General features: G+C 39.6%; 2 protein-coding genes across 7 annotated transcripts in view; one reads left to right on the forward strand and one right to left on the reverse strand.

The window, feature by feature from the left end:
* Positions 1 to 3,379, forward strand: part of LOC138196475 (serine/threonine-protein kinase PAK 3) — a 43,202-nt gene extending 39,823 nt beyond the window's left edge. For all 6 annotated transcript variants that reach the window (XM_069146537.1, XM_069146538.1, XM_069146539.1 and 3 more), the window contains one exon: positions 36 to 3,379. In XM_069146537.1, the coding sequence (XP_069002638.1) occupies positions 36 to 125 (90 nt within the window). In that variant the 3' untranslated portion in view covers positions 126 to 3,379. The remainder of the gene's footprint in view (positions 1 to 35) is intronic.
* Positions 3,380 to 3,483: 104 nt separating this feature from the next.
* LOC138196474 (calpain-5-like) lies at positions 3,484 to 14,703 on the reverse strand. Its single transcript, XM_069146536.1, has 13 exons — positions 14,506 to 14,703; positions 12,231 to 12,419; positions 11,824 to 11,955; positions 10,528 to 10,736; positions 9,948 to 10,140; positions 9,671 to 9,861; positions 8,948 to 9,025; positions 8,667 to 8,862; positions 8,457 to 8,579; positions 6,020 to 6,222; positions 5,423 to 5,544; positions 5,180 to 5,316; positions 3,484 to 4,106 (listed from the first exon to the last, which is right to left on the reverse strand). The coding sequence occupies exons 2-13, from the start codon at positions 12,393 to 12,395 to the stop codon at positions 3,924 to 3,926; spliced, it is 1,932 nt and encodes a 643-aa protein (XP_069002637.1). The 5' UTR covers positions 12,396 to 12,419; positions 14,506 to 14,703; the 3' UTR covers positions 3,484 to 3,923.

Below are 14,703 nucleotides of genomic sequence, written 5' to 3' on the forward strand. Positions count from 1 at the left end.
ACACACCTGTATTGTTTTATCCTTTGTCTCTGCAGCATTCCTTCCTCAAGCTGGCGAAGCCTCTATCCAGCCTGACGCCTCTGATTGTAGCTGCGAAGGAAGCCATAAAGAACAGCAGTCGCTAGGGTGTGCTCTCTGTCCGCACCCGAAGGCTGGGCAGCCCTGCCTGCGATGTGCGCGTGCGTTCATGGCAGCAGGGGGCTCGGGTGTGATGGGTGGTGGTGGGTGACGTGACAGCGACAGCACAAGAAGGGGGGGGGGGGGGGTTGTGTGACTTACAGTGACAGCACAAGGACAAAAGACCCCCAGGCCTCATATGTAGGACGGACATCTGGCCTTGCAGCCTCTCGGCCCATGCTGCTGAACAGACCTTGTCTCCTCGTTTACTTCTCCAGCACTCTGTACATGTAGAGCAGTCCATCACAAGTGTGAGTGTGAGTGTGTGTGTGTGTGTGTGTGTGTGTGTGTGTGTGTGTGTGTGTGTGTGTGTGTGTGTGTGTGCGTGTGTGTGTGTGCATGTCCGTTTGCGTGTATACAAACTGTGCACATCTCTTTGTGTCATACGTCTTGTTTGGGAAGCAGCCGCTCCCCCAAACCAAAAAAAAAGAGAGAAAAAAATTGAAAAGAAAGTTGGCTCATTTTCAATGAGAAACTTGAGGAGCGAAGAGGAGAAACAAAACACAAAACTGAAGAGTCTGCGATCCCTCCTGCTCTGCCCAGCTTTAGGCTCGGTCTATTTCCCAGTCGTCCCTTCGTGGAGCACGATCAGGCCACAGCTGCACCTGCAGAGCCCGACCGATGTGAGAGAGTGACTCTGGACCCAACCTTTGCCTGCATGACTTTGGCTCGGTGGAGAAACACTGCTACTCCTCTGCGGATTGTCACATCTCAAGGTGGCATATTTTTCTGTATGTGTGTGTGTCTGTGCGTGTGTGAATGTGTGTAGGGGTGCAGCTACAGGGGGAAAAAAAAAAGTCAGGAATAATTTCACATGACCTATGCCAGCTTTAAACATCCCTCAATTATCCCTTTCATATCCGTGATGACATACGGTTCTCATATGTCATCTGAGTTCATGACGGTTTCCTGCTTTACTGATTTTCTCTGCAAAACTGGCTACATAACATCAGGTTTAATGTTCTCTTTCTCTAAAATACTGAACCAACCAAAACTGTGTTGCAACATCAGTCTGTGATGCGACTTGTGATGTATAATATGCATACTTTCCTATCAGTTATCAGGGGGAAAGCATTTCCTCATCAGGTGTTAGGGTTGTCATTTTTGTGATGCAGTTAGACACAGAATTACACCGATATGAAGACGACATGTCGCACAATTAAATTAACATTTGGTACTGAATACCCTACATATTCCATGTGGCATAAATTATTAGAAAATACAATAATTTATTCATTAGATTATTCTCTGCATGCGTACGTAAACTAGCATCTCAAATGAGATTAATCACAGATATTCATGCTGTGATGTGCTGTAAATCCATTATAATTGGGTGGGCAATTCTTTTCTTTTTTTTTGACTATTGGAAATGAAGTATAGGGAAAGAAAAAGACAAAACCTGACACTGATCAATTGTCCTTTTTAAAGTGTGGGGACACAGTGGACAGAAATCCTGAAATCCTAACTGAAAGTCATGTAATTATTTACTTACAGTGAGTTGGAGATCCAGTGCCACACCTTATCACACCCACAGTGTGTCCGTAGACTATGAGCAGAAAAATAATGAGATGCTGCGTCACCAAAAATAATGCAAACATAAATTATATTGATCAGTCGGTCCAACTGCAACATGACATGGATGGTGCAAGAAGGCATCAGTAAATCTTGTGCTCTCATCATGTCTACATACAAGAATATATTCTATAACTGTGAGTATATGTGTGGATTGAATGCCACCTGTTCAGGTGAAAGTACTGATTACACACCTGCCCCCTCTTCCTCCTTCAAGATGCTGCTTATTCAAGCTTTAGTGAATTTTGTTTTTTAATTGTGTCTTACATGACTCTTTTCATGGTCTGTACATTCTGTAGAGAGTTTTTGGACGTGTGGCCAATTATAGAGGGGGAATGTTGTCCACTGAGCGAAGTAGTGAGTGGCATTTTATGATTGTACCTTTCCCTGTACGAGCACTGAAAACAGAAGCTGTAGTAGAGGTTCACATAGTTCGCGAACATTCCCTCCATATCTGGTTAGTTGGAACTCCTTCCTGTACAGAAGTCATCTGTGTCTGTGTTTGGTAGCTTGGTCAGGCGTTTCCCGTGTAGCGTCCCTCTGTGTGTGAGTGAGCGTGTTTGCGTGTTAGGGGGCTACCTCAATCTGCACTAGAAGATGCCTCACTCGTGTTGTCCACCTTGACTTTGAGGTGCAGGGTAGCTGCTTAGTCATATTGTACCTCCATTGTACAGCAAATGTACAGAAAGATGAAGGAGCGATGTTAGACAGGAGGATGTGACAGAATTCATGCATGTAAAACAAACTATACACTGTTATCTCATCTTCAAATAGGTTAAGATTGTTAGGATATGTATGTATGTATGTAAATATGACGGGAAAACCCCCCTTTTTTTCAGAACTATGTAACTTAAAATGACAATATTCAGGTTGCTCTATGGTATGTATCAATAAATGTTTTGCACCCTGGGAATCGGAAAAAGAGAAAAACAAACACACACGCTGTCTCTGTACTCCTGGATCCACCTCTCCTGTTTGGGCTTCATCGGATACTCCTTCATCTGGACGGTGAGCCGATGAGCGCAGCACTCTGTGTGCGGGCCCACACAGTCTGCCCTGAGTACCACTGCTGAGTGTTAGTGTGTGTGCGTGCGGTAGGTGTGAGTGGCCTGTCAGGAAGCTTCGCCGGCCCCCTGGGACATTTTGGCCTCTGCCCCATGTACAGGTCTGAACTATGAGCACAAAGGTGAATTTCGAGACAAGAGACGCCGCTGACGTGCCCCTTTTCTGTGGTTGCTCCTGTACATTCCTATCTTCTGAATGTGTAAACCTGTACACGTGGTGTGAAAATTCCTCTATTAATGTGTATCAAGAGAATGGAACAAAGACAAAAAATGTTACTTTTTAAATTATTATTATCTTTATTATTATTACTCTTATTATTGTCTAGCTTTGTAAAACTGCTGATCCATCTGGCATACCTCAGCAGGCCTTTCCCCATCTTTGAAAAAGGACAGACGAGCGACGGGGAAATGAGGTTTTGGATAAACTATTTTTAATTGTGGTTGAAGCAATAGACTTTTTGAACTATGAATTGTGCATGGCTGTCTTGAGTGTAAAAAAACAAAAAAAACAACAAAATATTGCAGTTTGGGAACTGGACTGAAATAAAAAGAGGAGGAAAACCAGAGTCGTGGCGGTGCTTGATCTTAGGATGAATTCCTTTTAATTCTTTATGCCTTTTAGGATTTTGCGGATTGTTAATAATCATCCGACTGAAACACAAAATTAAAGAGTAAACTGATAATACCTGTGTTATATTATTGTAAATGTATCTGCATAATCACGGCTATAGGACATAATTTTGTAAATTATAAATCACCACTATATTACTCACAGTATCTAAAGTGTGACTGCCATTTTACTCACAGTATGGTGTAACGGAATATTACAATTACAAAAACATCAGCATAAAAATGTTTCACAAGTTACACAAACATGTAAAAAGCAATAAAAGTAATTAAGACAACTGGATAAAAAGTAATCAACGGGAAGTGACATTCAGTTACTGCCAATGTGCAAATTATAGCATACACTGATATAAAACATTTTGAACTGCTGCTGGTTTCGGTGCTTTCATGATGACTTAAATGAATTAAATAATTTACACAAAATCTTCACGGTGTGGTTCAGAAGTGAGAAGGATCGAGGCCTCTGTCAGGTCACTGACGAGGTCATATGGCAGTCAGGTGTGTCGACGTGACGATCCTCAGACTGATGTTGCCGGGCATCTCATCGGCCATCTGTCTGCCTCGCTTCCTCAGCTGAAGCCTCTGCGGGTCGACGGTGTCTTTCACCGACCCGGACAACACCACTTGGCCCATAAACTCGTCCTTCACTGGGTTACTGTTCCACACCTGAGGAGGACCGGTCAGCGTTAAAGTCTCCTTCAAATCAAAGATCTAATTTTGGTCGGTGTTATTTCCTTGTTGTTGAGGATGTATGTTCAGAGTTTGACACCAGAAGATTCTATTCAGACTCTTTTGCTGAAAGGGAAAAGTTTCTCGAGCTAGTGCGGGTTAAAACCTAAAGCCTGCACCACCCAAACACACACTGTAAATGGTTTGTCAGTAAGTTAAGAGTAAGTTCATCTCTAACCATTAATATACATTTTTCATTTAAAAAAAAGAATTTGCATATAAGATTTTGGACTTTTCAGACTTTAAATAATTTTTTGGAAAAACTATAACATACAAATTATTGTTCAAAGTACTTGAACAGTTTTCAAAGGGGTCTTGAAATATGTATAATAATTGTGATTTTACATATCACACCAGTTTATTGTGAGTCTTTGACAGAGTTGATTAAGTTAGAGTGCGCACTAAATATATATTCAAAATAAGACTGAAAAAAAAGTTAGATCTGTATAAAACTGAAGAAAATTTAAGAAAAATCCTGTAAAGAGCAGTGAATGGCCAGTTCCTAATTTTTTGACAGTAATATGTGCTTTTGTAATTAATCTGTTTTCACCTTTTTGTATATTTTTAATAAAATGATATTAAAGCCACAAAAATTTAGATTACAACACCTATGCAGTACTTTTGCAAAAATAATTGTTTCTTTTTTAGTACAAGGATCATAAATCGTTTTTTTAAATAAAAAAATGCCATTAATTTTTGCCTTTTATAAGCATATCAGGGACAGTACAACAAGTTGCCTTTAATATTATATTACATTATTCTTATTATTCAAGTAAATTGAAGGTTTATGCTGTGAAATTTCGTCTTCCTCTTATGCTCCAAAACCCTCTTAAAATCACATTGACTCATTAAATAAATGCTTCACCTTTAAGCTTACAAGAAGTTTGACTTTTGACATTGGAGATACTTGATTTCAACAGGACGGTGACCAACAATCCCTTCATGCCGCCAGCCACAGAGATGAATTACAGTCAGCAGGAGAGGTGAGAGAGAGAGAGATTAAATCTTACCTCCAAAGTTATGGGCTTTCTAGGCTTCTTCCTGTAGAAAACGGCGCTGGTTGCAAACTCTGGTTGCAAAGTGTCCTTCTTGATGGGTGATTTTACTGAGTAGCCCTCGCAGTATATAATCACATAGGGGTCTGCACCTGAATTAAAATATGTAAAGATGCATGAAAACCAGTTTTTTGGATTTAAGGCTGACCACACTGAGTAGTACGTTTGGGGTATAAAGTTTGTGGGAAGTCCTCTAACCTCCTGGACTCTCCTGGTTCTGCAGGCCGTCCGCTCCATGGACATACACATGAGTCACAGCTTGTGGGTATCCCAGGAATGAACTCCAGCATCTTATCCTTGGCTTGTCATCAGTCAGCTCCCTGTGAAAGTTGAGGAGAGTAAAAGTACCAGGATAGAAATTGAGTTCCTGTTTCTTGGTTATCTGACTTCAATCTTGCGATGAGCAAACTGAAGGACTGGAGATGTGACATAATAGCTACAGACACAGTGCTGGTTTGACTGGCCAGCTTGGACCTGAACTGCATGTGAGCAAATATGATTTGGTTTTGTCGGCCCCCCCAAAAAAGGGTCAGAAACAAAACAAAGTCTGGCCAAGAAAAGCAGGAGAGGCTTCGCTTTATAAGTGAGTTAATGCGAATTTCTCCAAAATGCCAATTTAAATACTTTTCTTGGAAATTGTCCCTGCATCAGTCTGAGATGAAAAGTCAAAGAACAGTTACATTCTCACTTTCCCTCTGTCTGATAATTGTATGATATATTAAATTAGATTTCTGTCTGCCAACATGAGCTGCACATTCTCACTGCTTTGACATCACGCATATATCACTGTCGTACCGGAAGGCCGAGTCCACATCGGTGAAAACTCGGATCATGTAATCCCCGAGCGTCTGAGGCCTGAAGGTAGTGGGGATGATGACGTATCGACCCTGAGGCAGCATGCTTCTCATGAATACTGTCCGAGCGTTGATGTAGGCAGAAGTCGCCACGCACTGCTGGGTCAGGATGTCATGCAACCGGTACTTCCTGTTCAGCTCCACCTGGAGAAGAATTTGGGGTTTTACAGGGGTGGAAAGTAACTTTACTCATTCACTGAAGTACTGCACATTAGAGGTTTGAGGTATTCGTAGTTTCCCTAAGCGCTCCATGCTTTACTTTCTATACCCTACTGCATTTCCTAAGTAAATATTGCACGTTTTACTCCATTGCACTCGCTACTAATTACTTCACGTGAAAAACAGTTAGTAAACTTAAAATTAAATGACTTTGATCTCTTGCAAAATTAATTGTATGACACTTACAAAAAAGATAAAATAATAGAATATATTGCAAAAATAGCATCGATGAGATAAAGTACAAAATGTGTAACACAACTTAGTTTTTTCTTTCAAAAACAATCTCCACCTCATTCATCTGCAACAGTAAAATGCAGCTTTAGAAAGCTCCATTAATATTAGCAATATAATAATATCCTCATATTATGGACAGAAACAAGTACTCTTTTACTTTTGATTTTTGAATTCACTAATTGTACTTTGGCACTTTTATGCTAAAAGGATACCAGAGTCCACAAATGCTTGTTCAGCTTGTGTAATACAAACTGCAATGAATTAAGCATAATAATATTAAGGAGTAAAAACTTGCAGTTTCATTCATTACAGGATCTTCTGCCTCCTGGTGGCAGAAAAGTGAATAAACTGTGTGTATTATTGAAGTGCTACAGTCATTGAACAGCAATATAGTTCTTGCACTGGTAAAATGAAGCAATTAAGTAAAACAATTTTTCTAAAATGCTTTTGAATGTGCTCCAGGGTTATAATGCATATCCTTCTCATGTAAGCAGCTAATATTAAATCACAGGTAATTATTATAATCACGGTTCTCAAACTCCAGGTTTTCACAGAGCGTCTGGGATGCCCTCAGATGTCCACTGACACATATTTGTAATGTCTTCTATTTAGATTAGAAGGATTATGACCCATAATTTGATAAATATATATATATATATATATATATATATATATATATATATATATATAAGGATCTGTATGACTAAGCGTCATTCTTCTATCACGCAACAGGATAATTTGATAATCTGAACACAGTGTCTGGAGTCTGTCACAGGAACGAGGAAGATACATCACTTACATAATGACCGTAGAGGACAGAGGTTAAATCAAGGTTAAAATGTCGGTCTCAAGGCAGTTTAACCGGCCTTGTGCACGCAGATGCTGTTTTTGTTTTAAAATACTTGCAGGCTTTTTATGGCATTTACTGCCGTCCAACTTGTCCCTTTGGCAGCACTTCTGACAGCATGATAAGAGCGTATAGTGTTTGTTTGAACTTTGCCAGATCTCTGACAAGTAAATCTCATTTTGGGAAATGTGATGTCACTTTTGCCACATAAGGTTACGTGGACTTCTTTGAATGTGACAAATAATCACAGAATGTTGGATAAAAACTAGAGCCGTGTTGAATTTGCATTTTCAGTTAAAACCTCTACAGAAACTTCACTAAGTTTCACTGCTTTGTCTTTCTGATGCGTCACTTTTTGTTTATCTCCATTTCATAACTCATTATCCATGTATGGTATTTGTTTTTGTGAAGTTGTAGTTTTTGTGCATATTTGTGCAGTACATATTGTCCTTCAGTGAGATTTTTAGTGCATGGCTCTTTTGATCACCAGCAGCTACTAAACTTACAAGGAATCATAACACATGAGATATGAACATTGACGGCACAGACAGTGAACTCAGACACAGGAAACTGTGAACTGTCTGCACCTCATTGAGAGTTTAGTGGAAACTGTCACTGAATATGTTTGGTTGCACTCTGCTTTTCAGCTTGAAACAATCAACGAAGGTATGTGCATTCGTTGTGTTTAATCACGGGTGATTTAGCCTTTTGCTGAAATAGTCTGTTTTGGTTCTGATAAAACTATCAAGTAATGTCTGCCTGTCATCGAAAACACTCAAAACTATTCATTGTTTGTGCAATAAATGAGAGGAAAGCTCAGGCAAAGCCCAAATGTGGGGGAAGGACCCTGTTTTAGCCCAGAATTACACTGACCCTCCATGACCTTCCCAGACAAACATTTCCTCTCTAATGACCTCATCTGTAGTCAGTCTTAAGGAAATGTTTCTCAAGAACTAATTGGCCCCCGATACAGCCAAGTCTTTTGGTGCTTATCATGCAACATGCTGCTACAGATTAATTAATAACCATCTATTTAAGTACGGTGGAAGTATGATGGAAGGAATACACTATATGTTACCTTGAAGACACTGAAGCCAATTGTTAGATTTTCTCCTTGACCAATATTTCTGTGGATCTTCATGTCTTTCTGTTGCAAGGAGATCAGGACCTCATCTGCCTCCTTTGTGACATCGAATAAGTACTGCAAAAAAGTATAAAATAAAGAGTCCGAAAATACTGTATGAGCATGAGCACAGATGCGATGGAGTCTCTCCTGAGGCTGCATTACCTGTGGGTTCTGCAGGAATGTGGGTTTGTGGTTAGCACAGCCACCGCAACGGTTCAGCAGCGGCTCTGCGTGTTTGGTCCAGCTGCCGAGGTGCACAGCCTCGTGCCACGTCTTATGGATGCTGATCACCGACGTATTGATGAGGCGGCAAACGTCTGCATCTGTAAAGAACTTGCACCAGTCTGCGAATGACATCCTGTGGGTGGGAGAAGAAAGAGCATGATTAAACTCTTGAAAGAGAAGATCAACTCCACAGTAACTCGAGGAATATAATCACCTACCAGAACTCTCCATCATCCTCCACTGTGATGCCGAGGTTGCCCCTCTCTGTGTCGCCAACCTTTGACCATTCCTCAGAACTGACAAACAACAAGCAAAAGCAGAGGCTTAATGCTACTAAATACAACAAAATTTGGTTATAATGCATGAAAAATACACCTTTTAACTCATAAAATGTGGCTATAAAAAGTATTTTGTCTTTTCACAGAATATATTGTAGTCAGATTTTATGCACAGCAGTTGCATCATATTCAAAAAATGTGAAGATTTCATACCAAATTAAACTGAGAAACCACATTCAACTCCCTGCCGTCTCAACCATGTGTTCCACATCATCATTACATTCACCAAAAATGGTAAATCATTTCTTCTGATTTGTTACACGTGATCCATAGTGAGCCTGTGAGTAGCAGTAGCAGCTTTCTGCTCTTCCACTGAAAATATGATTGGATATTGTTTTTTTACGCGCCAACAGACAGACAGCAGATGGAGGTGGATAATACCACAGGAAAGCATACTTGAACGATTCCATACTGTTTATACTCTTTTGAAACCAACCAGAATGGTTATGGATTCCAGCTGCCCACCGCCTGAACGCCAGACTAACAGTCGTATGCTGTTAAGGCAATAATCTTTCCATTATGAAAGGTTTTTTTTTAAATTTTGGATGGAGTATCACTTTTAGCAGTGAAATGAGTTTACCTTTTAACACGTTTCCTCCTCACCTGTCACTCCAGGCGCCTTTCCACTCAGTCCGGCCCCAGGGGTTTCTCATGCGCATCAGAGGGAGGGTTTCGTTTCTGAAGTAGGCCAGTAGCCCGTGACCCAGACGTACCTTCTTCACTGCCGTGACGGAGTATGCATGGCCTTTCACCAGCCCGTTCGCCATCTTTAGCTCAATTTCATGAGGCTGTGCCTATGAAGTTTTGAAAAAACAATCACTACAATCAGCATGTCTGAAATATAGAGATGAAGAAACAAACATTCAGACACAGCACAGACCTTAATGGAGCAGCTGATGATTCCTCCGCGGTCATACACCTTGAGAAGGTCCTCAAACAGCTGGTCTTGTTTTGGTTGGTCCTTATAGTAAGCCTCGTCCTCCAGGTTGATGGCTTCAGCCACAGCGCCACTGAAGTCCACCACAGCGTCTCCGGTGTTTCCCCCCTCCAGGGACTCATAGCAGCCAGAGAGCCTGGACACAGTCGGTGCAGGGACATCACAAATTTAGTCTCAGAAATATAATAATATAAAATATATTGAAGAATACAGGTGAATACAAGAGTGGACCATACATTTCTGTATTTTGTTATATAAGCCAACATATTTCCAGTATACTGTGATATATTTCCAAGAACCATGGTTTGTATAATACAAAGAAGGAACATTTTTTTTGTTTTAGTATAATATTTGTGCAAATGTAATATAATTACGAATATAAGTAGTTCTAGAATATATATTTCTAGCAGCAGTAGTAGTTTTTGTTGTAATTTATTACATTTTATTGTACAGTGTACTATATTAGAAGTAAAAAAAAATAAACATTTCTGCTGAAGGGACAATCTGGTTCAAGTTTACTGACTTTGCGTAGGCCTTCTCCAGCAGAGCACTCCAGAACTCATTGTTGTCCTTCGAGTGGCAGTAGATGAGCTCTCCATTGATCGTCGGCAGCCGGTCGTCCACCACCACATCGATCCACTCACCAAAGATCCAGAACTGAAAGTGAAAGATTCCAGCGTAGTTCTCAGGGTGTCCGGAGTCCCACTCCTGCTCTTTCCAGTCAGGGATGACCTAGGAGCACACACAGAAAAACAATACAACAAATATACGATAAATAAAATCACACATGGCACCGAATGAAATATAACTGTGTAACTGACAGATTTAAACAAAGTCACTACAAATACAGCACAGCAGTGGCATCAAAGCAGCCAGACACAGTGCAGTCTACAGCAGAACAATTGACAAAACCCTTTAATTTATATCTTTGCACATAAAGCTTGAGTGTGTATTACACTTGTGTGTGAACAAAGATGTAAAATACCTGATCTGCTTTTCACATACTTATAACAATCTGTAGTGTTTTGTGAAAAATGTTGTTCTTTTCAGGATAAAAGTATTGCAACTAATGTTCATCCAAACATCAGCTGAAGCTATTTCTGGCTTTAACATTTAGATGGTTCCCTTGCTTAAAGCACATCTTTTGTAATTTGTCCTGCACAGTAGTGCTTTGTGAACTTTATGAGGACAACAGAAAAATAGCTGACTGTCATAGTTTCCACTGAGATTTTTTTCAACAAAACTTCCCACAAATGGCTGTTTCACACAGTCTATGGGCTGTTCACAAGGTTTATGTGACATTTGACTCCCCCCTGTTCAACTCCCCAGTTCATCTTAGTATTATTTTCATGCTGCCCTCTTTTCCCAGTTCTTGCTTGATGTAGTGTTTTGTGTATATGTATTGATGGCTCATATAAAATATAATAGAAGTGAACATAGTTTGTAACTCTACTTTGAAAATTACAGAGCAGCTACAAGTTCTTTTTTTTTTTTTTTTTAATTGATCTCGCTCAGGATTTACAGCAATTTTACCTTTAAAGTATTAAAATGATGTTCAGCTAAGATACCAGAGTTTGACTGCAAAAGTATTCTATATAATGAACTTGGTTTTACTCTTTCATTAGTGAAACCTTCTTATGAATTACTGTTGTTAAGATTTGAACTGTTTCGACTAACGCTGTAACTGACTGTTGTTCCACGTACAGTCTGTACTTAGCAGGGCTACGGTGCATATTTCTTAAGAATATTTAGTTACCAACACTCAGTACACCGACCCCTCAGCTCCCACATTCAGATTAAAGGAATCAAGTTAACACACCTTCTTCCAGAGGTTTGGCTTTAAAGCCAGACAGGAGCAGGCAGCAACAAACCAGCAGTTTCCTACAAGCCCCTGGTTCAAGTCGTGGGCACTGATGCCCTCCACAAACAGATGAGGTGCTTTGCTTATCTCCTACAACAGAGAAGTTATTGGGGACAGACTTTACAAACTTGATCTATTAAAATTTTAAGACTTCATCGTTTAAGAAAATTAATTAAAATAATTTTTAAATATAGGTCAAGTTTTCCTCAGAAGTAATCCTCTACAAATTAAATCTAAACAAGATATTTCAAAAATAATCTCATGTAAATCCACCTTGTACAGTAAAATGTGACAATTTGCAACAGTAATCGCATTCCCTGAAGGACGTTAGTGATGGATCACTATCACCTCTTACTGCCACTTACCCCTGGTCGTTTCCACTCCACAATACCAGGAGGCGGTTTCCTAAAATACACTGATGAATTGTTTGCTGAGAACTCTGGATCCTCAAACAGAGTCTTGTCCTTGATGCAGTCCCTCTTTAGGTCAGCATAGTGCTGGTTTTTGTACGGGACAGCAGAGGAGAACATGGTCCAGATCCTGAAGTCTCACAGCTGCAGATTGATGAGAGACACCAGACGGTATCAGACTTTATATAACAGCAGGAGCTCTCTCTAAACTCGGACTCTAATCATTTTGGGGAAAATTCTGCAGAAATGTGCTCTATAAATCTCTGCACTTCATTTCCAGATCATAGCAGACTGCCCTGTGACCCAAAGTCCCTCCGGACCGTCTGAGTTTACTGATGAGCACACAGTGTTTGTCTAGTAACCTATAAAATATTATTTACAGCATTCTAAAAACTGAAATCTTCATCTTCACTAAAATTAGGCTTTGAATACTGCATACTGTTCATTATATAAGTAAGGTGTCAACGGATGGATTGCTGAATTGCTAAAGGTTGTTCACCAAAACTAGTATTTCTTGAGATCTTATTTTTAATAAACTGGTGTGCTGCAATTTTCTGATAGATAAAAGAAATTCACAAGTCTTTTAAACTTAACTACATGTAACTTCATGGAGCGAAAAAATTTCCCCTCGGGGATTAATAAAGTAACTACCTAACCTTCACACAGTCACAATATTTAACAAAAGCAGTCACATTGTGTGTAGTGGGCACCTCATGAGCCAGTTTATAAAATGAAATGTATCAAAGTCTGAATTTTACCTCAGAGAGAAGGACTGTATTTATTAGATTAGAGTAGATTAGATTAAATTTGACTTTATTAATCCCACAGTGGGGAAATTTTGTAACAGACGATGTGATGAACCATACAGCTGTATTCTCTGGGGAATGACTCTTGAACCTTTGGTCCATTCACACGGACCCCTCAGTTCTGCATTTGGACAAAATGAGTCAATATAATCACATTGGATACAACTTCATACTTCTTTTTTTTTTGCCAAGAATAACACATCAGGACACAACAAATTTAATTTACTGGAAGCAACGAGTCCTAAATCGAGAGATACTTTCTCCTTGAACCAAAATACGATGTCTTTAGAAGGCAATTGGTAAGTAAAAAATAATCAAAGAGAAATAGTTAACAACTTTGTACATACATTTACTGTATTATGTAGACAGATCAAGCAGGCAGGGAAATGTGAAAACTTAATAAAAGGTGAGAAATTACTGACGATACTGTAGTTTCAAAAGCATTAAAGATAATTGTGAGAAGAAGAGAAAACATAAATGCCCTCCGTACCTCTCAGACAGCAGCAGGACACTTACTCCTTCCTGCTCCACAATAAGGAAGTCTCCAGGTCTTGTACCTGCCTGTCTCGCCCTCACACACACAAGTGGCCACTTTATGCATGTGCACTGTTCAGAGCCACACCCCAGCCGTTTGTTTTACAGACAGGATTTTATTAGCTCCCATTGATACTGTTTTACCTGACTGCTTTGTGATGTTGCTAACATGGTACCCAAATGAGAAATTAAACCATTCTGTGGCTCTGGGTAAAGGAGGGAGACGAGGTTATGAGTTGGCTGGTGCTCGTGTGAATGTTATCTGTTTGAGAGTTCCTGGCTAATGTGCTAAGCCAGGTTATTTTTGGTTGGCTATTTCACTTACTCTTCTTTAGGGGACTATAAGAGTTGTACAGACTTTTGTTTCTGACATGGAGGACTACACTTGGCAGTATTTTGTCTGATATTCAACTTCAACTTCTTTAGTGTCCTTCTGTTCTCTGTTTAATCTGTGTAATATGTGTAAAGGTGACAGGAGTTAATATTCCCCACATTTCTAGCATTCACGCTGGAACATGACTGGGATGTTAGAGACACTTTTTAAAGTGTTTCATTGTATTTGGTGTTGACACAGTATTTTATAGTTTTATAGTGGAGTTTGTGCTGATTTGTATCTGGGAAATGCTGTTTGTGAAGCATCAAATCGTCAATGAGAAGTTTAACCAATAACACAAGTCAGCAAATGCCATATAGTATGGAGGAAAGGTTATTTGAAGCAAGAATGTTATCATGTTGGTGAACCGGAGGTTATTGAAGTCAATCAAATAAAACACAGGAGATACCATATTAGTCAACCCCATGAAACCAGGGTGAAACAAGTATAATTGTTAAAAGTGGAAGAAACTAATCTAAAAAAAAAAAAAAAAAAAAAAAAAAAAAAAAGCACTCACCTGGTGAGATGTCTTCTCCTTGCAGTGATAAGCTCAAACACATTCAATGTCCTGTAAAGATCCTGTGAAGTGTGTTAAACTCAATCCAAAGTCATGAGATCCTTCTCAGAAAACAGAAGTCTTTAACACCTCTCTCAAAACCAAATGCAGTTTCTTGATTTGTTCTCTGGTTACAAGAGCTTTCCCAAACATCAGCAG

The sequence above is a fragment of the Embiotoca jacksoni genome, unplaced genomic scaffold, assembly GCF_022577435.1.
Source record: "Embiotoca jacksoni isolate LCO1_2020_lvr unplaced genomic scaffold, fEmbJac1.0.p SCAF_13, whole genome shotgun sequence".
NCBI classification, from domain to species: domain Eukaryota; kingdom Metazoa; phylum Chordata; class Actinopteri; family Embiotocidae; genus Embiotoca; species Embiotoca jacksoni.

What these genes read in the sequence shown, in the direction of transcription:
- LOC138196474 (XM_069146536.1), bottom strand. Translation starts at nt 12,395, where the DNA reads ATGTTCTCCTCTGCTGTCCCGTACAAAAACCAGCACTATGCTGACCTA. An exon ending in CTGGAGAAGGCCTACGCAAA is followed by an intron (nt 10,141 to 10,527) that starts GTCAGTAAACTT and finishes GACTGTGTCCAG; the next exon opens with GCTCTCTGGCTGCTATGAGT. An exon ending in GAAAGCCCATAACTTTGGAG is followed by an intron (nt 4,107 to 5,179) that starts GTAAGATTTAAT and finishes GGTCCTCCTCAG; the next exon opens with GTGTGGAACAGTAACCCAGT.